This window comes from Geotrypetes seraphini, chromosome 8 (genome assembly GCF_902459505.1).
Source record: "Geotrypetes seraphini chromosome 8, aGeoSer1.1, whole genome shotgun sequence".
Taxonomy (NCBI): domain Eukaryota; kingdom Metazoa; phylum Chordata; class Amphibia; order Gymnophiona; family Dermophiidae; genus Geotrypetes; species Geotrypetes seraphini.
The window spans coordinates 22,371,134-22,395,526 of NC_047091.1; the positions used below are offsets into that span (position 1 = coordinate 22,371,134).

Here is a 24,393-nt window from a genome sequence, read left to right on the forward strand (position 1 = left end):
TTAAATTTAATAAACAGAAGACCAAAGTGCTTTGGTTTAGAGACTATAACTTGCTATCACACACAGATTTGGCACTGTCCACTGAAGAGATCCTCAAGATAGAAAAAGCCTTGAAAATACTAAGCCTTATCTTAGACTCCCAACTAACTCTTGAAGATCAAGCCAATTCTTTGGTCAAAAAGATCTTCAAGTAAAGATAACTAAAAATAATACAATCTCTTTTGAGCCAGGCTAATTTTAGAACTGTTGCACAGGTCATCTTGCTACCATACAGCACAGTTACTTACCGTAACAGTTGTTATCCAGGGACAGCAGGCAGATATTCCCACACATGGGTGACGTCACCGACGGAGCCCCGCAGCGGACAGCCTCGAAAGCAAACTTGCTTGAAGATCTCGAACTTTCGAGCACTGCAGCGCGCCTGCGCGCGTGCCTTCCCGCCCGAACTAGGGGGCGCATCTCCTGAGAGGATCCTCAGTTCAGATACCTAGCCAAGAAGCCAACCAGGGGAGGTGGGAGGGTTGTGGGAATATCTGCCTGCTGTCCCTGGATAACAACTGTTACGGTAAGTAACTGTGCTTTATCCCAGGACAAGCAGGCAGCATATTCCCACACATGGGTGACCTCCAAGCTAAATAGAAGGGATGGAGGGAAGTTGGCATATTATGAAAAAAGATTTTGCAAAACAGATTGGCCAAAATGGCCATCCCTCCTGGATAAGGTATCCAGACAATAATGAGAGGTGAAAGTATGAACCGAGGACCAAGTGGCAGCCTTGCAGATTTCCTCAATAGGAGTTGATCGGAGGAAAGCTACAGATGCCGCCATAGCTCTAACTTTGTGGCCCGTCACTCGACCTTGCAGAGGAAGACCAGCCTGAGCATAGCAAAAAGAAATGCAAGCAGCCATCCAGTTGGAGATGGTACGCTTCGATATAGGACGACCCAACCTGTTCGGATCAAAAGATATGAAAAGTTGAGGAGACGTTCTGTGAAGCTGAGTGCGTTGCAGGTAAAAAGCCAAAGCACGTTTACAGTCCAAGGTATGAAGAGCCGCCTCTCCTGGGTGAGAATGAGGCTTTGGAAAAAATACAGGCAAAACAATAGACTGATTGATATGAAATTCTGAAACAACTTTAGGCAAGAATTTAGGATGAGTACGGAGAACAACCTTGTCATGGTGAAAAACTGTGAAAGGTGGATCAGCCACTAGCGCTTGTAACTCACTGACACGACGAGCAGAAGTGAGGGCGATCAGGAACACAGCTTTCCAAGTGAGATACTTGAGATGAGCTTTGTCAAGTGGTTCAAAAGGAGATTTCATAAGTTGAGCTAAAACAACATTGAGATCCCAAACCACAGGAGGTGGTTTAAGAGGAGGATGGAGATTGAGAAGTCCTTTCATAAAACGAGAAATCATAGGGTGTGCAGAAAGGGATTTTCCATCCAAAGGCTGATGAAAAGCAGCTATAGCACTAAGGTGGACTCGAATAGATGTAGTCTGAAGTCCAGATTGTGATAAATGAAGTAAATAGTCCAGAACTGATGCCAAGGAAGCAGATCTGGGTGGTAAATTATGTGTAGAACACCAAGCAGAGAATCTTGTCCACTTTTGACCATAACATTGTCTAGTTGATGGTTTTCTGGAAGCAAGTAAAATATCTTGCACAGACGAAGAGAATTGAGAAAAGTCTGTTATAGAGAAAGGTACCAAGCTGTCAAATGTAGAGACTGTAGATTGGGATGAAGCAAAGATCCTTGATTCTGCGTGAGTAGAGAAGGAAATATTGGAAGAAGTAGAGGCTCCCTGGTGCTGAGTTGAAGTAGAAGGGAGAACCAAGGTTGCCTGGGCCACCGAGGAGCTATCAGAATCATGGTGGCATGATCTGATTTTAACTTGACCAGAGTCTTGAGAATCAGAGGAAACGGAGGAAAAGCATAAAGGAACTGATTCCTCCAGTCCAGTAGAAACGCATCCGCTTCGAGACGTTGAGGAGTATAGATGCGGGAGCAAAAATGAGGCAGTTTGAAGTTGAGAGGTGACGCAAACAGATCTATCTGCGGAGTCCTCCAACGAGCAAAAATTTGGCGAAGAGTAGGAGAATTGAGTGTCCATTCGTGAGGTTGTAGAAGACGACTCAATTTGTCCGCCAAACAGTTGTGTTGACCCTGAATATAAACTGCTCTGAGGAAGATGTTGTGAAGAATCGCCCACTGCCACAATTTCAGAGCCTCTTGACAGAGGGAATGAGATCCCGTCCCTCCCTGTTTGTTCACATAATACATGGCTACTTGATTGTCGGTACGTACTAGGATCACCATGTCGTGAAGTAGATGCTGAAAAGCTTTGAGAGCATAGAATATCGCTCTGAGTTCCAACAGATTTATAGGACACTTCCGGTCTGCTTGGGTCCAGAGCCCTTGAGTGCAAAGACCGTCCACATGGGCTCCCCATGCGTACATTGACGAGTCGGTTGTGAGGACCTTCTGATGAGGAAGAGGGTAAAACAGTAAACCTCTTGAAAGATTCAAAGAGAGCATCCACCAACGGAGAGACTTCTTTAATGAAGGAGTGATGGAAATTAGTCGAGTTGGAGGATCCACTGATTGTTGCCATTGAGATGCCAGTGTCCATTGAGGAATGCGAAGGTGAAGTCTGGCAAAAGGAACCACGTGAACTGTAGAAGCCATGTGACCGAGTAGAACCATCATTTTCCTTGCTGGAACAGTGGAAAGTTGGAAGAATTGTTGGGAAATTTGAAGGAGAGCCTCCTGACGTGGTTGTGGGAGGTATGCTCTCAGATTGATGGTGTCCAGAGTTGCTCCTATGAACTGGAGAGACTGAGAAGGAGTCAGCTGAGATTTGGGAAAATTGATGTGAAATCCCAGACTTTGTAGAAAAAGAATAGTCTGTTGGGTCGCTGCAATAACCTCTGAAAGAGAGGGAGCCTTGATGAGCCAGTCGTCTAGGTATGGAAATACTTGGAGACCCTGGTTGCGAAGAGCTGCAGCCACAACCACAAGGCATTTTGTGAAAACTCTGGGAGAAGAAGCCAGTCCGAAGGGGAGAACCCTGTACTGAAGATGAAGATTTCCTACTTGGAATCTGAGGTACTTGCGAAATGCTGGATGAATAGGGATATGAGTATAGGCCTCTTTGAGATCGAGGGAGCACATCCAATCCCCTTGATCCATCAAGGAATATAGAGTTGGCAGAGTGAGCATTCGAAATTTCTCTTTGACTAGATATTTGTTGAGAGCTCTGAGATCCAAAATCGGTCGCAAATCCCCCGTCTTTTTGCGAACTAGAAAATAACGGGAGTAGAATCCCGAGTTCCGTTGGGAGAGAGGAACTTCCTCCACTGCTCGCAGAAGAAGAAGAGTTCGAGCTTCTTGAAGAAGAAGAGGAAGATGCGACTGATTTGAAAGACACTCTCTTGGATGGCGATCTGGAGGCACCTGAAGGAGTCGAAGAGAGTATCCCTCCCGTATGATGGTAAGTACCCAGAGATCTGATGTGATGAACTCCCATTGATGATAAAATGTGGACAGGCGACCCCCTATGGGGAGGGGAGAATTTGGAAACAGAGAAATTTGAATGCTCATGTCGAGATTGTCAAAAAGACTGAGCAGGCTTGGTGGCAGCAGGGGTCTGAGACTTTTGTTGTCGTTGTTGTGGAGGAGGCCGACGAGCAGGAGGTCTAGAAAAAGCAGGAGTTGTTTTCTGCGGATAGCGACGTGGAGTTTGTTTGAAACCTCTAGTTGGTACAGGTTTAGGTTTTGGACGAATGAGGGAAGCAAAAGAGCGCTCATGTTCTGAAAGACGCTTTGTAGCTGCCTCAATAGAGTCATCGAATAATTCATTTCCTTGACAAGGAAGATTAGCCAATCTATCCTGAAGGTTAGGATCCATGTCCACTATCCGTAACCATGCTAATCTACGCATGGCTACTGCAAATGCCGACACTCTAGACGAGAGTTCAAAGGCATCATAGGAAGCTTGTAGCATGAAAAGTCTCAACTGAGAAAGAGTCTTAAGGATATTTTTAAATTCTGATAGGCGATTGGTAGAGATGTCCGGGTAAAATGAAGATAAAATCTTTAAAAAATGGTTGAAGTAGGACGTAAATATGTAATTATAATTAAGAACTCTATTTGCCATCATAGAGTTCTGGTATAAACGACGTCCAAACTTATCCATGGTACGGCCTTCCCTACCAGGAGGAACCGAAGCATAGATTTTGGAGGGATGTGCTTTCTTCAATGATGATTCTACAACTAGAGATTGATGAGAAAGTTGAGACTTTTCATACCCTTTACATGGGACCGTTCTATAACGAGATTCTAATTTGGATGGGATAGCAGTTATAGAATAAGGAGTTTCCATATTGCGAGTGAAGGTCTGCTGTAGAACAGGAGTCATAGGTAATCTGAGTGACTCTTTTGGAGGATGGGGAAGCTCCATATCTGCTAAATACTCAGGAGTATATTTTGAGTCTGAATGAAGGTCTATCTTGAGAGCTTGGCCCATGTCAAAGATAAATTTGGCAAAAGAAACTGATTTTGGATCAGATGTTTCCTCAGGAGAACCACTGCGTGATTTATGCTGAACTGAATAGGATGGAGAAGCCTCTCTAGAATATGGTGAAAGGTCTGATTCCAGACGCAGAGTGACCGAAGAAGCTGCACTGTGAGTTGGAGTAAGAGAATGCTTTCTTTTCAAACTCCTGGAAGGAGAAGTAGCAGGTGTACGAGTTACAGTCGAGGTATGTGTAGGACTGTCTCGACGGACTGGCTTCGACGGTGTTCTGGATCGAGAAGGGCTTCGAGTCGAGGCTCGTCGAGATCCATGCTTCGACTTTGACTTCGAAGAACAAGGTAAAGAAGCCTCGGTATCCAAATTCGAAGACTCCCTCCGAAGCTTAGAAGGAACAGGTCTTGAATGCTTCGATCGATGCTTCGGAGGAGGTGAGCCCGGAGAAGATTCTGATGAAGAAATGTTCTTCGGTGTCCGGGATCGGCCTCGGGAGACTGGAAGCTCTGATTGAGTGACAGGCTGATCAGTCCGAGGCAAGGTCGAGGACGGGACCAATTGAGCTACCAAGGAGGAAATCTGAGTTGTGAGTATAGATTTCAACATGTCCTCTAGCATCGGCACCGAGACAGAAGATTCTGACCTCGTAGGTGCAGCAGTACGCTCCGAAGAGGGCGACCTCGAAGGTGAGTATTCCCTTATCTTGGAGGTACGCTTCGAAGGAGGACGTGCCGAGGACTCTGGTGGCTTCTTGGATACGGCACCTGAAAGAGAACTCGGAGACTTACCCCCCGTAGAAGACTTCGTGGATGGCGTCGTCTTCGAGGTAACCGAGGTAGAATAGGTCGAGGCCTTCGAGACCGAAACTCCAGCCGGAGCCTGGGTCGAGGCCTTCGAGACCACAGGTGTCGATGTCATCGGAGTCGAAGCCTTCGAGACCGGAGCAGCCGCTACGGTCGAGGCCGGGTCCGAAGATTGCTCCATGCCGAAAAGTTGAAAAAATTGAGCACAACGTCGACGAAAGGCTCGAGGAGTAAGGGTGAAGCAGCGATGACAATCTTCTGGAGAATGAGAAGAACCCAGGCACTGTAAACAACGGCAGTGGGGATCGGTGACAGAAATCACCCGATTACACTGTCGACAACGTTTAAACCCGGTAAGAGGCCGGGACATGGAAAAAATAAAGTCCGTGTCGAACGAAGGAGCCTAGGCCTAGGCCCAAAGCTCGACGGCCGAACAGAAAAAGAAAAACAATATATATTATTTTTTTATTTTTTTTTTTAAGAAAAGAAAAAGAAAGAGAAATAAGCACAGCGACCGACTTTTAAAATAAAAAGAAACAGCCGCGGTGATGAGAAGGCAATTGCTGCAGAGCAAGAGAACGTGTCTTCTTGTCTCCGCGGAAATAAACGAACTGAGGATCCTCTCAGGAGATGCGCCCCCTAGTTCGGGCGGGAAGGCACGCGCGCAGGCGCGGTGCAGTGCTCGAAAGTTCGAGATCTTCAAGCAAGTTTGCTTTCGAGGCTGTCCGCTGCGGGGCTCCGTCGGTGACGTCACCCATGTGTGGGAATATGCTGCCTGCTTGTCCTGGGATAATGGATTACCGCAACTCCTACTATGGCATCACTGAGAAGGAACACAAGAGATTGCAACTACTCTAGAATACTGCGGACAGATTAATTTTCAAAGTAGGCAAATTCAAAAGGACTAGCCTACTGTTGGTAAAACTGCATTGGCTACCAATGATATTAGACTTTACATTACATTACATATTTCTATTCCGCCATTACCTTGCGGTTCAAGGCGGATTACAAAAGATTTATGAAAGGGGGGTTACAATGGAAGAACTAAAGTTGTAAAGAGTAGATCATTTGTCATTTCAAGAGTTGTAAAGAGTAGAACATTTGTCAGTATTTGAATGGTAAAAAATGGAGAGGAGTAGATAGAGATTTAGGAAGAAAGGGAAACTAAGGAAGATCATTTGTTGTTTTTCAGGTTGTACAATGGAAGAACATTTGTCCTTTCTAGAGTTGTAGAGAGTAGATCTTTTGTCATTTCAAGAGTTGTAAAGAGTGGATCATGTCAGGATTGTTTCAGGAATTTCTTGAAGAGTATGGTTTTTAGTTCTTTTCTGAATATTTTGTAGTCTGGGGTGGTTATCAATAGGTTAGAGACCTGGTTATCTAGTTTTGCGGCTTGAGTGGCTAGGAGGCCATCGTGTAGTTTTTTCTGTTTTACTTCTTTGATCGGGGGGGGGGGGGTATGAATGGGAAGTGCGCTTTTCTGTGTCTGGTTGAGGTTGCTTGGATGAGGCAGTTGTTTAGGTAGGATGGGCTGTCTCCATATTAGGTTTTAAATAACATGCAGTAGAATTTAAATAGTATTCTTTCTTGGATTGGTAGCCAGTGTGAGTTGATGTACACTTCTGTGATATGGTCATGTTTCCTCAGTGAGTAGATGAGTCTCAGAGCTGTATTTTGGATTGTTTGTAGTTGCTTGGTCATAGTAGTGGGGCAGGGGAGGTATAGAATGTTGCAGTAATCTAGCAGTCCTAGGATTAGGGATTGCACTATAAGCTGGAATTGTGTTCTTTCAAAGAATTTCCGGACTTGTCTCAGGTTTCTCATGACTGCGAAGGATTTCTGTATTGTTTTATTTATTTGCAGTTGCATGGAGCAGCATCTGTCTATTGTCATTCCTAGTAACTTTATAGTGGTTTGGATGGGATAGTTGATTGAGTTGAGTTCTATATTGGTTATGGTTGGGATTTTGTCATTTTCAAGGAGGATAAATTTGGTTTTGTCAGGGTTGAGTTTTAGTTTGTGATCTTTCATCCAAGTCGTAACAGTTTCTAGTGTTCGGTGTAGTATATTTGTCATGGTGGTCTTTGACTGATCAAATGGTAAGAGAATGGTTATGTCATCCGCATAACTATAGATGGTTATGCCTAGATTATCTAGCTGTGTTCCAAGAGAGGCAGTGTATAGGTTGAAGGGAGTAGGGGATAAAGGGGATCGCCTGCATGGTCTATAAAACAATTTATGGTGACAACTCTGGCGGACTAGTTATCAGACATCAAGATTCCTCGTTCATGCCATAACACAAGAAAGATGAAACACCTTAAGCTGTCCCTCCCCTCAACATGTTAACAACATGTTAAAAAAACAAAACAAATTTTTTCGGTCCACCTTCGAATCCCTGGGCCCCAGAGTCTTGAATAGTCTACCCCTATAATTACATCAAGTTCCCTCCCATTACAACTGCAGAAGAATGTTAAGACTTACCTTTTCTCCTCATAATGACTGATCTCTACCCAACCCACTATCTAGAATCTGCTTGCTAATGTAATAACTGATCCCAATCTTATTTCGCCCTTGTCTATCTGCCTGTTTACTCCCTTGAAGAAGTGCAGCAAGTTCATCAAACAAGATCTTCCTTTGCTGAAGCCATGCTGGCTGGTCCTCATCAGATTGTGTCTGTCTAGGTGATCAATGATGCGGTCCTTTATTAGCGCCTCTACCATCTTTCCCGGACCAAGGTCAGACTCACCGGTCTGTAGTTTCCCAGTTCTCATCTCGAACCTTTCTTGAAGATCGGCGTAACATTCGCCACTTTCCAGTCTTCCGGAATCCTTCTTGATTTGATCGACAGATTGGCTATTAGTTGGAGCAGTTGGAGCTATAGCCCCTTTCAGTTCCTTTATTACCATCTGATCCTGGGGATTTATCGATTTTAAGCTTATCAATCTGCCTGCATACCTCTACTAGACTGACCGTCAACCCTGTCAATTTCCTGTCTTTGTTTCCTGTGTATAGCCTGTCAACTTCCGGTATGTTGCGTATATCCTCTTCTGTAAATACAGATGCAAAAAAATGTATTTAGTTTGTCAGCGATGGCTTCGTCCTCCTTTAGCACTCCCTTTATTCCATGGTCATCAAACAGCCCCCACCGCTTCCTTCGCAGGTCGTTTCTCCTTAATATATTGAAAAAATGGCTTGAAGGTTTTTGCCTCCTTGGCTATTTTTTCCTTATAGTCTCTTTTGGCCCCTCTTACTGCCTTACGGCACCTGCTTTGATGATGTTTGTGCTTTTTCCAGTTTTTGTCCATTTTTGACCTTTTCCATTCTTTAAACAAAGTCTTCTTATCTCTGATTGCTTCCTTCACTGCTACAGTGAACCACGCCAGTTCCTTGTTCTTTTTCCTCTGGATCCCTTGTTGATACGTGGTATATATAGATTTTGCACTTTGGTGACTGTGTCCTTAAAAAGGGACCATGCTTGCTCTAGCGATTTTACAGTGCTTATCCTCTTCTTAATCTTCTTCCCCACCATGACTCTCATCGCTTCATAATTTCCTTTTCGGAAGTTTAGTGCCATGGCCGTCGTTCTGGATCGATGTTCTGCCCCCGTGTCCAGATTGAAGCAGATCATATTGTGATCATTGCTTCCCAGCGTTCCTTCTACTTCTATGCCTTGCATCGGTCCTCATAGTCCATTTAGAATTAAGTCCAGAATTGCATTTCCTCTCGTATTTTCCTTGACGAGTTGTTCAGGAAGCAATCGCCTACAGCAGTGGTCGGCAAACTGTGGCTCATGAGCTGCATGCGGCTCTTTAGCCACTTGAGTGCGGCTCTGCTAGAGAATGCGGCTTGTGCGGCCCAGCTTCTCCCTCCCTCCCTTCTGTAGGTAGTTTTCTGGCCGGCTCCCTAAAACTCATCCAAAATAGCTGGCTCTCTTGCTGCAGTCATATGCGAGCGGTGTTGGACCCGCGGCCGTGTCAAAAGCGTTCCCTCTGATGTCAGAGAGAAGGCTTCCGAATCAGCTGCAAATCGTGCGCAAAGAGCAGATACTGACCGCAGATGACTTCAGCAAAGGAGCCAGCTATTTTGAATGAGTTAGATTCTAACCAATGCTTAAAGATCCTTCTAACTGAGTTGTAAGTAGGAAAAGAAATTTCCATGTGAGATGCTTTGGCAATTAGGGCTCCATCAGCACTAAGGATGGCTTTATGAGAGTAGAGATAATGGTTGTGGCCTTGCATGGAACACCAGAAAGAAAAAGGGAGAAATGGTAGACCTGGGGGAGGAAGGCAGGCAGGGGGAGAGATGGGGTGGGAGGCAGTTGGGAAGAGAAAGGGAGAGAAGTTGGATCTGGGGATGGAAGGGAGGTAGGGAGAAATTTTAGGCCTGTGACCATTTCATTGTTCAGCCTCAAGGGAGGGAGGGAAGAAGAAAACCAGAAAAGAGAGGGAGCAAAATGTTGGACCATGGGGAATATAGGAGGAGAGATGGACCCATGGGAGGGCAGGAAAGAAGAGAGCTGGGATAAGAAAGGGGATGGAACGAAAGGGACAGGGAGTTATAGCCTGACCAGTGGAGAGGGGGATTCTGAAAGTAGGAAGCCATGTGGATTAGATGAGTGAGAGAGCAGTGAGTACAGTGATAGAAATGTGGTAATGGAGAGTAGATAGCAGGAAATAGGAGGCTGGGAATGGAGATGGGAAATGGGAGAGCTAGGGACTGAGAGAAGATGGAGAATTGAGAGGTAGCTGAACATTTAAAAAGAAGGGTGAGAAAGAAAGCAAGATTTGAGTGGACAGAGGCAAAAAAAAAAAGAAAAAGTTAAGAAAGCTGAAAGGGAAAAATCAATACGTTGGAAACAAGCATAAGGAGGAAATGGAACAAGAGAGGAGAAAAAATGAACAGCCGACACTGGAAAGTGAATTAGTTGAAGATACATAGAAACATAGAAATAGACGGCAGATAAGGGCCAAGGCCCATCCAGTCTGCCCACCCTAATGTCCCTCCCCTACCATTGCCCTGTGAATAGATCCCTCCTCTTCCTTTGCCCTGTGAATAGATCCCACGTGACGATCCCATCTGGCCTTAAAATCAGGCACGCTGCTGGCCTCGATCACATGTAGTGGAAGACTATTCCAGCGATCAACCACCCTTTCTGTGAAAAAGAATTTCCTGGTGTCAGCTCGTAGTTTCCCTCCCCTAATTTTCCACGGATGCCCTCTTGTTGTCGTGGGACCCTTGAAGAGGAAGATATCTTCCTCCGTCTCTATGCGGCCCGAGAGATACTTGAACGTCTCGATCATGTCCCCCCTCTCTCTGCGCTCCTTGAGTGAGTATAGCTGCAATTTGTTTAACCGTTCCTCGTATGGGAGATCCTTGAGTCCTGAGACCATCCGAGTGGCCATTCTCTGAACCGACTCCAGTCTCAGCACATCCTTGCGATAATGCGGTCTCCAGAATTGCACACAGTATTCCAGGTGGGGCCTCACCATGGATCTATACAATGGCATAATGACTTCCGGCTTTCGGCTGACGAAGCCTCTGCGTATGCAACCTATGACTTGTCTTGCTTTGGATGAAGCTTGCTCCACTTGATTGGCAGCCTTCATGTCCTCACTGACGATCACCCCTAGGTCACGTTCTGCTTCAGTTCTTGTTAGGATCTCGCCATTTAGGGTGTAAGTCTTGCATGGATTTTGGCTGCCCAGGTGCATAACTTTGCATTTTTTGGCATTGAAGCTGAGTTGCCAGGACCTAGACCAGCGCTCCAGTAGGAGTAGGTCGTGCATCATGTTGTCGGGCATTGAAACATCATCTATTGTGCATTTGCCCACTACATTACTTAGTTTGGCGTCATCAGAAAGAGAAACTGGGACCAAGATGATGGAAAAACAAAATATCCAGACAACAAGGTAGAAAAAATTGTTTTATTTTGAATATGTTAGTTTTGGGATATGTGCATCACTATTATTTTTGTATTCAGTGGCATAGTCAATATACAGCTGATTTAGGGGAGGTTCTGGAGCCCAAAATTAGTAGATAGGCACCAAAGTTTCTCCCTACCTGAATGCAATTTACAAATACTTGAACAGGTGGCAGCCCAAGCCCTGCCACCTGAAGACATATTCCTTCAGTCTGGCAACCCAAAATCTCCAAGCTTTGCAGCCAATGCAATATCCTCAAGCTGCCACTGCTTTCATGCATGCATGAAAGCCAAGGTGGGGGAGGGGCAGGGAGGAGGGAAGGCAGCAGCTCTGCAATATTGCTGCCAGCTGCAGAACTTGGGAAGTTGGAGGGGAGGAGGAGGCCGTCAGTTGGTGAGGCTTGGGGATCCTTTCTAGCTACAGCAGGGGAGATGTTCAAAAAAGAAGTAATATTTACCCTGACTGAACGATCCTCCACGTACACCGCTGACAGCTGATGCAGCATCCCCGCTCTGATAAGGCCATTGTTCACATTAAATGTGTGTTTTGTCATATTTTTATTTTAATGTAAAAAAATATTTTTTTGTCAATAAGATTATTATGATGATGATTTCTGGTTTTATTTAATGTTAGTAGTTAGTTTAAACTCACTCCTAAAAACATGGTTCTTGAAAAGAAATTTATCTCTCAAAATAAATCTTAATCGTTTCTTTGGCTCTTTTGACTAATGAGTTTGCCTACCACTGGCTTACAGCATCCAGGAACTTGGTCTCCCTATTGCAGCGGGAGGTGCCTAGGTTCCAGTCTATCCCCGGATAATTGAAGTCACCCATGATAATTGCGTTGCCTCCCTTGCAGTTGTGTTTAATCTCGTCCGTGATTTCTTCATCAGTTTCTTTGGATTGCCCTGGGGGTCGGTAGTAGTTGCTGATCTTCGTTTCCGTTCCATTTATTCCCAGAATTTTGGCCCATAGAGACTCTACCTTATTTTTCATTTCCGGTATGTTCTCTCCGGTAGATTCAATTCCCTCTTTGATGTATTAGGCAATACCCCCACCTTTTTGGCCTACTCTGTCTCTGCGGTATAGCTTGTACCACGGTAGCAGATTGTCCCAGAGTGTTTCCTCATTCCCCCATGTTTCTGTGATGCTGACGATAGCTTCCAATTCCCCCATCTTACTCCTTAAACTCCTTGCGTTCGTGTACATACACTTGAGTTTGTGGCCTTTTACTTTCTTGCATTTCCTTCCCTCTTGTGTCCCTTTCGATCCATCAGGATTTCTGTCTTGCCTATGATCCGGTGAGTCTCGATCCGTCAGGATTTCTGTCTTGCCTATGATCCGGTGAGTCTTCCCCGCTATCTTCCTGCACGGTATCCTCTAGATATACCATTTCCCGAACCATCGACTCTTGGTCGACTGTCAGCTTTCCCCGTTTTCCTAGTTTAATAACTTCTCAATTTCTCTCAATGTTGCTTGCAAGTAGCCTTGTTCCGTCTCCGCTGAGGTGGAGTCCATCCTTCCCATATAGCTTGCTCTTCCCCCAGAACGTCATTCAGTTGCACATGAAGTGGAATCCTTCTTCCTCACACCAACATCTCATCCACGCGTTGACTTCTTGCAGCTCCGTCTGCCTCTTCTTGTCAGCCCTTGGTACCAGCAGGATCTCTGAGAATGCTACCGTCAGCGTTCTGGTCTTCAGCTTCCCTCCTAGCATCTGGAACTGGTCCTTCAGTCCTTCTCTGCTGTAGTTCCTGTTGCTCACATTGTTTGTCTCCACATGGATCACCACCGCCATATCTTCCTCTTCCACGCTGTCGATGATCCTGTCGAGGCGGCTCACTATATCTTCTAACTTGACTCCGGGTAGGCAGGTCACCAGCCGATCCTGTCTTCCTCCCGCTATGTGACTGTTGACTTGTCTGATGATGGAGTCCCCCATGACAATTGCTGTCCTCTTTATCTTCTCTTGTCTCTCCAGCTGCAGGTCCATGTCCCTGGTGTATGTCCATCTCTCCAGCTGAAGGTCCGTGTCCTCTGCGCACTTCCATCTTCCCTCATCCTGGCGTTGGCTTGCAGCGGACTCATCTTCCTGTGGGTTCCCTCCACTGCTGTCTCACCCATTTCTTCCTTGTGGTTGTCCTCCAAGTGGTCCTTACTCACTGTAGGTGTATCTTGGCAGTTCCACTGTTGCTGGTGATTCTCCACGGCCTCTCTGTATGCCTCCTCGATGAACTTCTCTAACTCCCGGACTTCTTCCTCAATGGTTTCCTCTGTCTTGAAGTTTTCTGCCCCTCTGTCTTCCTCCTCCACTGCTCAAAGTGCTTCTTAGTTCCAGGAGTCTGACTTGTTTCTTCAGGCCCTCCAGTTCCTCGCACTGAGTGCATACATAAGGCCACCTGCCAGAGGGGAGGTAGTCATACATATGGCAAACGGTGCAGAAAACTGGGTAGCTCAAAATCCTACTTCTGTCCACTGCTTTCATTGCTGTCTTCTCACCGGTCTGCTGTCTGAAGTGGCTTCTCCCTGTTTCCTTACATAGTGTCCTTGGTGTTACTGTGAGGTCCCTCTCCTGATTTTAAACCTGCTACCCTTGCTCGCTTGTTGCTTGCGTGTCCTCTGTGTCTGCTGTGGTTGCCCTCTATGTCTGCTTTGGTTGCCCTCTGTGTCTGCTGTGGTTGCCATCTGCTCTTCTTTGCAGTGACTCATCCCATCTTAAGGCCCTTCGCAAAGGCGCTCTTGCTAAGGCGAGTGCCTTTAATGCTCGCCTTTGACGCGCCAAACGGCTGAGTGCCGTTGGCTCCTCCCATTTTAAGGAAGAACTCCAGTGGATGACATCGGGGTGGGCGGAGCTACATCTCGCCGATGCCCCTTGCTCTCTCCTGCCTCTTCTTTCCCTCTCCTGCGCTTTTCTATCCTTTTTCTCACATTCCTTAGAGGGAACATTGGACCCGAGATGAATCATTCTGCATTTTCGGGGGGGGGGGGGGGGGGTGTCACAATTTTTTTTTGACATGATCATGGGGTTAAAAAGCCACAAAAGATTAATAGGCACTGATTTAAGATCACCTTTGCAGCATCTAAATTTATCAGACCCAATTTAGCTGGTTAATACTAAAGTAGCAGAGTAAAAGCTCAATTAAAGCCTGTTCTAGATACATCCCAAGACAATCACAGTCATTCTCACCAAGAAGAGAGCTAGTATATAATAAATGTAAAGTGCTTTGGTTGAACCATAGCAAGGCAGTACATCAAATCTATGATCCCTTGGCTCAATTTACATTGTTTAAAATTTAGCTAAATCTTTTGATATTGACCGCAAATGAACTTAAGTATGGCACTGACCAACAGGCAAGCAAGCTTTAATTATTCTTTACTCACTGAGACTAAGGTGCACTAGAATGGGTTGTAAGAGGGAGAATGCAAATAGGGTTAAAGGGCTCAAAATGGCTCTAAACCACAACTTCCAATAAAGATCAACTAGAAAACGAGCAACAGAACTTTATAAAATGATTTACCTGGTAAAATAAAACTGTGAACTTGGACATACATTCTTCACTACAAAACTCTTCCATTTTCCCACCAAGAGGATTCTGCACTAATTTGGGAGCCGTCTGCAGACAGTAATTGCACATCTTACAGTGGTTTCCCCAGCGTTTGGCCAAATCATGTTTGTATAGCAGTTTACAACCTAAAATTAACAAGAATTAGCTGAAATTAGGATGTGTTCTTGATAGTTGAAATTCTTATGCATCTTATAATACAATTATTTAAAAATTAAAAAAAATATATATAAAAAGCCATAAACACAAAAGAAAGGTCTTCAACAAACCTTCCAAATAGCCTATAATTTTTTTTCAGTAAGAATTAATTTGTGGGCAATACAGGCAGTCCCAGGTTTAAGAACGCCCAACTTACGTCAAATTCATACTTACAAACCAGGGTCCTGCCTCTCCTTTCCTGTGCCAACGCACCCTTAAATCCTCCATTCTTGTCCAAACAAGACCCTCCTCTTCCCTTCTGTGTCTCAATGTGCCCCTTATCATCTTTCCCTCCGTTCTGTGTTCCAAATTCGTGCCTCCCGCAGGTGTTTACCTCTTCTGGCCAGCTCCCTTCTCCCATGGCAGTTCTCTTTGTAAAGCCGTGGCTCGCAGCTGACCCAGCAGCCTGACCTTCATACCTCCCATGGGTGTTTACCTCCTCTGGCTGGCTCTCTCCTCCCATTGGCACTTCTCTTTGCATAGCCGCAGTCACTGTTCCTGTGCGATGCTCATGACTGACCTGGAAGCCTTCCCCTCAGAGGGCTGCGGCTTTGCAAAGAGAAGTGCCACTTGGAGGAAAGAGCCGGCCAGAGGATGTAAACACCTGCAGAGGCACAAAGGGTCAGGCTGCCAGGTCAGCTGCATGCAGGAACTGCAACCATGGCTTTGCAACAAGAAATGCGAGGAGAGAGACAGCCAGAGGAGGTAAACACTTGTGGAAGGAATGAATTTGGGATGCAGAACAGAGGGAAGTACAAGGGGCGAGTTGCGACAGAAGGGAGGAGGGTCGCATTTGGACAGGAAGGGAGGAAAGGTCGCGTTGGCACAGGAAGGGAGAAGCAGGGTCACACTGGGACACAGAAGGGAATGAGCACAAACTTCGGACAAAGGATGGAAGGAAGAAAGAAGCATAAACTTTGGAGCCTAAACAGTCAATAAAGCACAGTTACTTACCGTAACAGATGTTATCCAGGGACAGCAGGCAGATATTCTTGACTGATGGGTGACGGCACCGACGGAGCCCCGGTACAGACAATTTTAGAGTGATTGCACTCTAAGAACTTGGAAAGTTCTAGCAGGCCGCACCGCGCACGCGCGAGTGCCTTCCCGCCCGACGGAGGCGCGCGGTCCCTAGTTAGGATAAGCCAGCTAAGAAGCCAACCCGGGGAAGTGGGTGGGACGCAAGAATATCTGCCTGCTGTCCCTGGATAACACCTGTTACGGTAAGTAACTGTGCTTTATCCCAGGACAAGCAGGCAGCATATTCTTGACTGATGGGTGACCTCCAAGCTAACAAAAAGAGGGATGGAGGGAAGGTTGGCCATTAGGAAAACAAATTTTGCAAAACAGATTGGCCGAAGTGTCCATCCCGTCTGAAAAAAGCATCCAGACAATAATGAGATGTGAAAGTATGAACTGAGGACCAAGTAGCAGCCTTGCAGATTTCCTCAATAGGAGTGGAACGGAGGAAAGCTACAGATGCTGCCATAGCTCGAACTCTATGGGCCGTGACAGAACCTTCCAGTGTCAGTCCGGACTGAGCATAACAGAAAGAAATGCATGCTGCAAGCCAATTTGACAACGTACGTTTAGAAACGGGGCGTCCCAATTTATTCGGATTAAAGGACAGAAAAAGTTGTGGAGTTGATCTGTGGGGCTTAGTACGCTCTAAATAGTAAGCTAAAGCCCGTTTACAGTCCAAAGTACGTAAAGCCTGTTCTCCAGGATGAGAATGAGGTTTCGGAAAGAATACAGGCAGGACAATCGATTGGTTGAGATGAAATTCAGAGACAACCTTAGGGAGAAACTTTGGATGTGTACGCAGAACCACCTTGTCATGATGAAAGATTGTAAAAGGTGGATCAGCAACTAGTGCATACAGCTCACTGACCCTCCTGGCGGTAAGAGCAATAAGGAAGACCACTTTCCAAGTGAGAAACTTGAAAGGAGCTGCAGCCAAAGGTTCAAACGGAGGCTTCATTAAGGCGGAAAGAACCACATTGAGATCCCAGACTACAGGAGGGGGCTTAAGAGGTGGTTTCACATTGAAAAGGCCCCGCATGAATCTGGAAACCAAAGGATGAGCTGAGAGAAGTTTCCCATGAACTGGCTCATGAAAAGCAGCAATAGCACTGAGGTGGACTCTGATGGAAGTAGACTTGATAACCAGAGTCAGACAAAGAAAGAAGATAATCTAACAAGGTCTCCACTGAAAGGGAAGTGGGATTATGATGATGATGATGAAGACAACCGTGTCCACTTCTGATGGTAACATTGAAGAGTGGCCGGTTTCCTGGAAGCATCCAGAATAGAACAAACGGGCTGAGACAGAAGAGAATCAGTTGAGGTCAGCCCGAGAGATACCAAGCTGTCAGGTGCAGAGACTGGAGGTTGGGATGCAGAAGTGTCTGCTGATGCTGTGTAAGCAGAGAAAGAAATAGTGGAAGAAGAATGGGCTCCCTAGAACTGAGTTGAAGTAGAAGGGAGAACCAATGCTGTCTGGGCCACCGTGGAGCGATGAGAATCATGGTGGCTTGTTCCCTGAGCTTGAACAAGGTTCGTAACATGAGAGGCAGAGGAGGGAAAGCATACAGGAACAGATTGGACCAATCCAGGAGAAATGCATCCGCTGTCAGACGGTGAAGAAAGTAGAGTCTGGAGCAGAAGAGGGGCAGCTGATGATTGTGAGGAGCTGCAAAGAGGTCTATCTGAGGAGTGCCCCATTGAATGAAAATGGACTGGCGAGTCAAAGGATCGAGAGTCCATTCGTGGGGTTGGAGAATTCTGCTAAGATTGTCCGCTAAGGAATTCTCCTCTCCCTGAATGTAGATAGCCTTTAGGAACAATTGGTGATCTGTCGCCCAAGACCAAATCTTCTGGGCCTCCTGACACAAGAGGCGAGAGCCTGTCCCACCTTGTTTGTTGATGTAGTACATTGCAACTTGATTGTCTGTGCAAAGTAGCAGAACCTGAGGAAAGAGGAGATGTTGAAAAGCCTTGAGGGCATAAAACATTGCCCTGAGCTCCAGGAAATTGATGTGATGTTTCTGTTCCTGAGCCGTCCAAAGGCCCTGAGTTTGAAATTCGTTCAAATGAGCCCCCCAGGCGTAAGGGGAGGCGTCGGTGGTGATGACTAGTTGATGAGGAGGTAGATGGAACAGAAGACCTCTGGAGAGATTTGAAGATATTAACCACCACTGAAGAGATTGACGAAGAGATGATGTCACAAATGTGTCGTGAGCAAGGATCCGTCACTGGGTAGCTAGGGTCCATTGAGGAGTGCTCAGGTGAAGACGTGCGAAGGGGGTGACATGAACTGTCGAGGCCATGTGACCCAAGAGTATCATCATTTGCTTGGCAGAGATGGAGCGTTGTGGAAGCACCTGCTGGCATAGAGATTGAAGAGTCTGAAGACGGTTGGACAGCAGGAATGCTCTCATGAGGACTGTGTCCAAGACCGCTCCTATGAATTGAAGTCTCTGAATAGGGATGAGATGAGATTTCGGTAGATTGATCTCGAACCCCAGAAGTTGTAGAAAAAGGATGGTCTGGTTGGTGGCCAGGAGCACTGCCTGAGAGGAAGTGGCTTTGATTAACCAGTCGTCCAGGTAAGGGAAGACCTGAAGATGATGAGAGCGTAGAAAAGCAGCCACCACAATTAGACATTTGGTGAACACTCTGGGAGAGGAGGCAAGACCGAAGGGTAACACCTTGTACTGGTAATGACAGTGATTGATCATGAAGCGGAGGTACTGTCTGGAGGCCAGATTGACCGGTATGTGAGTGTATGCCTCTTTGAGATCGAGGGAGCATAGCCAGTCGCCTTGATTGAGAAGAGGGTAAAGAGTGGCCAGAGAAAGCATTCTGAATTTTTCTTTGACCAAGCATTTGTTGAGATCGCGAAGATCTAAAATCGGTCTGAGATCTCCTGTTTTTTTGGGGACCAGAAAGTAACGGGAGTAGAATCCCTGCCCCTTCTGATCGAGAGGAACTTCCTCTATGGCGTTCAGAAGAAGGAGGGATTGAACTTCTTGTAGAAGAAGAGAGGACTGAGGAGTGTTCAAAGCAGACTCTCTTGGTAGACTTTGGGTAGGAAGAGTCTGAAAGTTGAGAGAGTAGCCGTGGAGGATGATGTTGAGGACCCACTGGTCCGACGTGATGATCTCCCAACGGCTGAGGTACAGAGAAAGACGTCCTCCTATGGGTTGAGGCAGATGGGCGGATGGTAGAACACTGGCTATGCCCTGGAGAACGAAGTCAAAAGGGTTGTGTGGACTTCTGCTGTGGAGGAGTTTTAACCTGTTGCTGCTGTTGCATCCTAGGGGGTTTGCCGTTGTTGCTGGCGCTGACGCCTAGGTTGCTGAGGAACTGGTGGTAAGGGTCTAGCCACATAACGGCGTTGATAGGCCGATTGCTGCCGAAAATCCGGACAGGTGGAGTCTTCTTCTTGGTTTTAAGAAGAGTGTCCCAGCGAGTCTCATGTGCGGACAACTTTTGGGTGGTGGAGTCCATAGAGTCACCAAAAAGTTCATCCCCGAGACACGGGGCATTAGCTAGGCGATCCTGATGGTTAACATCAAGCTCTGATACTCTGAGCCATGCCAGACGACGCATGGCAACAGACATAGCCGTGGATCTGGAGGTTAGTTCAAATGTATCATATATAGAACGGACCATGAACTTCCGAAGCTGGAGAAGAGAGGAAGAACATTGGTGAAAAGCAGATCTTTTGCGGTCAGGTAGGTATTTTTCAAAAGAAGCTAGATTCTGAATGAGATGCTTCAAATAAAAAGAGAAATGAAAAGCATAATTACCGGACCGGTTAGCTAACATAGCATTTCGGTATAACCTCTTACCAAATTTGTTCATGGCCTTCCCTTCTCTGCCAGGAGGGACTGAGGCGTACACACTAGCTCCCGCAGACTTTTTTAGAGTAGATTCCACCAACAGAGACTCGTGTGGAAGCTGAGGTTTATCGAATCCAGGTATATGGATGACCTTATATAAGGAGTCCAATTTACGAGGAGCTCCTGGAATAGTCAAGGGAGTCTCAAGATTTTTATAAAAAGTCTCCCTCAAAATATCATGGAGGGGTAACTTGAGAAATTCCCTTGGAGGCTGGTCGAAGTCCAGTGCATCAAGGAACGCTTTGGATTTCTTGGACTCAGCCTCCAAGGGAATAGAAAGAGACTCACACATCTCTTTTAAGAAAGAGGTGAAAGAGGCAGTGTCTGGTTTAGAGGATGGATCTTGAACAGAAGGATCCTCTTCACCAGATGAACATTCACCCTCAGAGAGAAGAGGCTCTTCGGAGTCACCCCACAGATCAGGATCTCTGATTTAGAAACTTCGATCCCGAGACTCCGGTGTCGAGGGTTCAAGGTGTCGGGATTTACGTACCGACTTACCCGACCTCAAAGAAACGGTACCGGGAGAAGTTAAAGGCTATATCGGTGCCGAAGTTTGGACAGCCTAATGTAGAGCTCTCGGTTCCAGTGCGAGAACCGGCATGGAAACCGAGGAAGCTGAATGGACCGGTACCGATAGAGTGGAAGCGGACAATAGAGGCTGCCCCACTGTCGGTACCGGTGGCTCAGACCGGACCGGGACTGGAAGGTTCGGTGCCAATAGAGCAGGAAGGAGCTGCTGCAACTGCTCTTTAAGTTGCACCTGGAGGACGGCTGCAATTCGCTCGTCCAGCGAAGGCACCGGTACCGCTTTCTTTTTCTGCGGTACCTGTGGTGCTGCTCAACGCCCAGAGGATGAGGAGGACGAGGCACTCACCTCTATGGGGGCGGAGCGTTTGCGCGGGCGCCTCGTGGTCGGCAGGACTGGACTCGCTGCCACAGCGACCGGAGGGCGCTCCAGCGGGGAAGGCTTCTTAGCCGGCTTACCTGACTGGTGCGTCGCCGGCGCGGTGTTGCGTGGCATCGAAGAAGTGGGTGCCGATTGCAAAGGAGCCAACGCCGGGGTCGATGCCGCAGAATCAGCCATGTCGGCACTGAAGAGTAATTTCTGTTGAATTTGTCTATTCTTCAACATTCTTTTCTTTAAAGTTGCACAACAGGTGCAGGTGGAAGCCCTATGATCCAGACCCAGGCACTGTAAACACCAGTTGTGCGGGTCGGTCAGAGAAATGGGCCGTGCACACCGCTGGCACTTCTTGAACCCTGGCTGAGGGGGCATGAAAGTAAAGACGGCCTCTGCCAAATCGAAGGCTGAGGCCTTGATGATGGCAACAGGCCCTGCCAGGGCGAACCCGAGAGAAAAAAATAAAGTTTTTTTTTTTTTTTTACGAAAGAAAAACTAATAAAAAGATAACAAAAGAAGGAAGATACTCTTCCTTACAGAATTTTCGCGAGCAGGAAGGCAAAAAAAAGATCTTTTCAACAGCTGTTGAAAAGAACGCGTCTTCTTAGCTCCGCGGAAACTAAGAAACTGGGGACCGTGCGCCTCCATCAGGCGGGAAGGCACTCGCGCATGCGCAGTGCGGCCTGCTAGAACTTTCCAAGTTCTTAGAGTGCAATCACTCTAAAATTGTCCATACCGGGGCTCCGTCGGTGCCGTCACCCATCAGTCAAGAATATGCTGCCTGCTTGTCCTGGGATAATACCCTCTTATCACATATATAATAAAGAACAGTGTAAGTAAAGAACTTCAATCTCTCAATAAGTAGCAACCCAATCTCAACTTACAACAGTGATATGGTTAAATTAATATATCCCCTTATTAGAAGTATGAATTATCGGCATATCAATAAAATATCCAACAGAAATGCTTCCAGAAGGCAGCCGTTCAATCTGGTCACTACTCCTAGTCTGTGCTGACTGCTCAGTCTGGGCTGCAGCTAGGCAAGCTCTTCCTGAAGAAATATCAGCCACTATTGGAGGTTCCACATTTAGCCCAAGAACCCAGAGCAAAAAATGTGCAAGACATCAAAAAGAGAACATCTTCCTCAAGAAACTTTAGCTACAGGATGATTCAAACTTCCAAAGAAGAGATAGGAAAAAAGAGTAAATTCAAAATACCACTACAGAATAATCAGTACATTATAGGAATACCACAATGTCAGGACTCTTATTAAAAAAAAAAGACTGCAGATATAGTCCATTATTTTTCCCAACTATAAAAATACCCAAGTAATGGTATTTAGCAAAAGGCTGTTCTCTGTGGACAAAATACCAGTAAAGAAATCTTCACCATATAAAATGATTATCACTTATCATAAGAATTGCCACAGTGGGACAGACCGAAGGTCCATCAAGCGCAGTATCCTGTTTCCAACAGTGGCCAACCCAGGTCCCAAGCACCTAGCTAGATCCCAAGTTAAGTGTTCAAACAATATTTATGTGATCGTGAGAGCAAAAGGTGCAAGAGAATCTGACCCAGAGAAGTGTGAAAGAAAAGCTACTTACCTCATTGAGAAAGGGTATAACCATGCAAAATTCTATTTTTCCAGAAATATGACATCTCACACAAGGTATTTAAGCATTATATTAAAAGCAGCCTTTTGTGTGTGGGAGGGGGGGATTGTGTTTGGGAAGACCTGGCATCACTGTTACCCAGCTTCAGCTATGCTGTAAGAGTAAATAAAAAGAAGCTGAATTTGTCCAACAGTAAATCCCCTGGCTTTACTGAACCCAGATACCAGTCTAGTCAGAAGCTGGATGAAAGCACCAAAGAGATGCTGACAGTCTTATCAACCCATCCACTTGGAGAAAGAAAATACTGAACATTCCAGAGCTGCATGATACTCTTAAAGGGTAGCTCACAAAGAACTACTTTCTTCTGTCTCTATCTACTAGTTGACAGACATAACCCAATAGTCAGGATTGATCTGGTAAGGACAGCAAGGAAGGAACTGATCCAGTCAAACAAACCCCCAGCACCAGGTGTGATCAATCCCCAAACCAAACCCTTTTAATTCTTACCCTACCCCCTCAATCAGGCCCAAGACAACATTCTTGAGTTTTAAGTACAAACCTCTGCTCTACCAAAGAGGCAGACTGAAGGCCAAATTCTGGAAACCTGACCAGGAGTTCTGCTCTACCCGGGGCAGATAGATGAAAACCCTTGCCCTGGGAGCCTGAGAAATTCCAAAAGGATCTGACTGCATTAGTCTGTCACATGCCACAATCTGCGGGAGACAGAATACTGGCAAGTGCCTTGTCTGTAGCAATCCTACATTTAGATCACTGACAAGTTGTAGCCCTCATCTCCATCTGGTTGCATGGTGGCATAAACCCCATACATCAGACTAATGTAGCACCTGAAGGAATCCAAGTTTAACTAGCATCTTAGTGATTAATATTCAAAACATGAGTACCATAACCAGTTTAGTTCTCAATGTAAACAAACAGATAACCTTTGCATACAGATTAGTTAGGATTTATGTTATAGTGCAAGCCAGGTCCATTTCTCATTTGATAAACACATCCTTTTTGCTTCCTACCTTCGCTACAGAATGGTTTGTCCACACCTGAAAATTTTACTGCCTCCTTTATAATCTTGTCTATTTTGCAGTATTCACACATGGCCATGACATTGTTTATTTTCTTATACTCATCACAACAGGTCTTTCCACAAAATTGGTACATCTTTCCCTGCAAAAGGAAATGAGGCAAGATGAGCCACAGGCTGAATGAGACGTCAAACAAGTAAGAACTGCCGCATACAACAAAAACTCATACTGCCCCCACCAGCTGGAGAAGAGCCTACTACTGCTACCTATTTCTATAGCACTGCTAGAAGTACACAGTGCTATACATTAGAACATTCAAGACACAGTCCCTACTAAGAAGAGCTTACAACCTAAATCAACAGACAAACATGACAAATAGGGGTGGGGGAGGGAGGAGTTCCTTAGCCTACAGAAGTTCACCCAAACAAAGCAGAGCAGCATCCCAGTCCAGGAAGTGTATAAAAAAAGATGAACAGAATAAAAATAACATTCTGCTGAAACTAACTTTTGGACCAAGAATAAAGAGGGATATTTTATGAAAGTGCTTAAAAACATGGCAGATACATTTACTAATAGTGAAAAATAATGTCATCATCAGTCTAGATAAACAGAAGCCCCATATTACCTTGTAGTCAAGAAGTTCCGGCTTGGTTGCAAATAGGCGGGTACAATGCTGGCACTTCAGTTTCACAACAGTACGGGCAAAGGTAACTTGTTGAGATTGTGCAGCTAGTCTCTGTAATCCAGCGGCTGCCGAGCTGCTCACAGAAGTGGTGGTTGCCACTGAGGAAGATGTACTGCTGCTTCCCGATGTTACTTGTGATGCAGCAGGAATGCTTACAATCACCTGGCCCTGTGAAAGGGGCACCACTGAAGAATTTAACGCGGTTGGCTTGCTGAACAAGTTCTGCAGAT

The 24,393-nt window shown here is 45.9% G+C and overlaps 1 protein-coding gene across 2 annotated transcripts in view; it reads right to left on the reverse strand.

Annotated features, from left to right (window-relative positions):
* ZMYM4 (zinc finger MYM-type containing 4) overlaps positions 1-24,393 on the reverse strand; it is a 157,293-nt gene that overhangs the window by 59,931 nt on the left and 72,969 nt on the right. For both annotated transcript variants that reach the window (XM_033955236.1, XM_033955235.1), the window contains exons 12-14: positions 24,104-24,385; positions 23,470-23,620; positions 14,775-14,947 (exon numbers count right to left, since the gene is read on the reverse strand). In XM_033955236.1, coding sequence (XP_033811127.1) covers positions 14,775-14,947; positions 23,470-23,620; positions 24,104-24,385 — 606 coding nt within the window. The remainder of the gene's footprint in view (positions 1-14,774; positions 14,948-23,469; positions 23,621-24,103; positions 24,386-24,393) is intronic.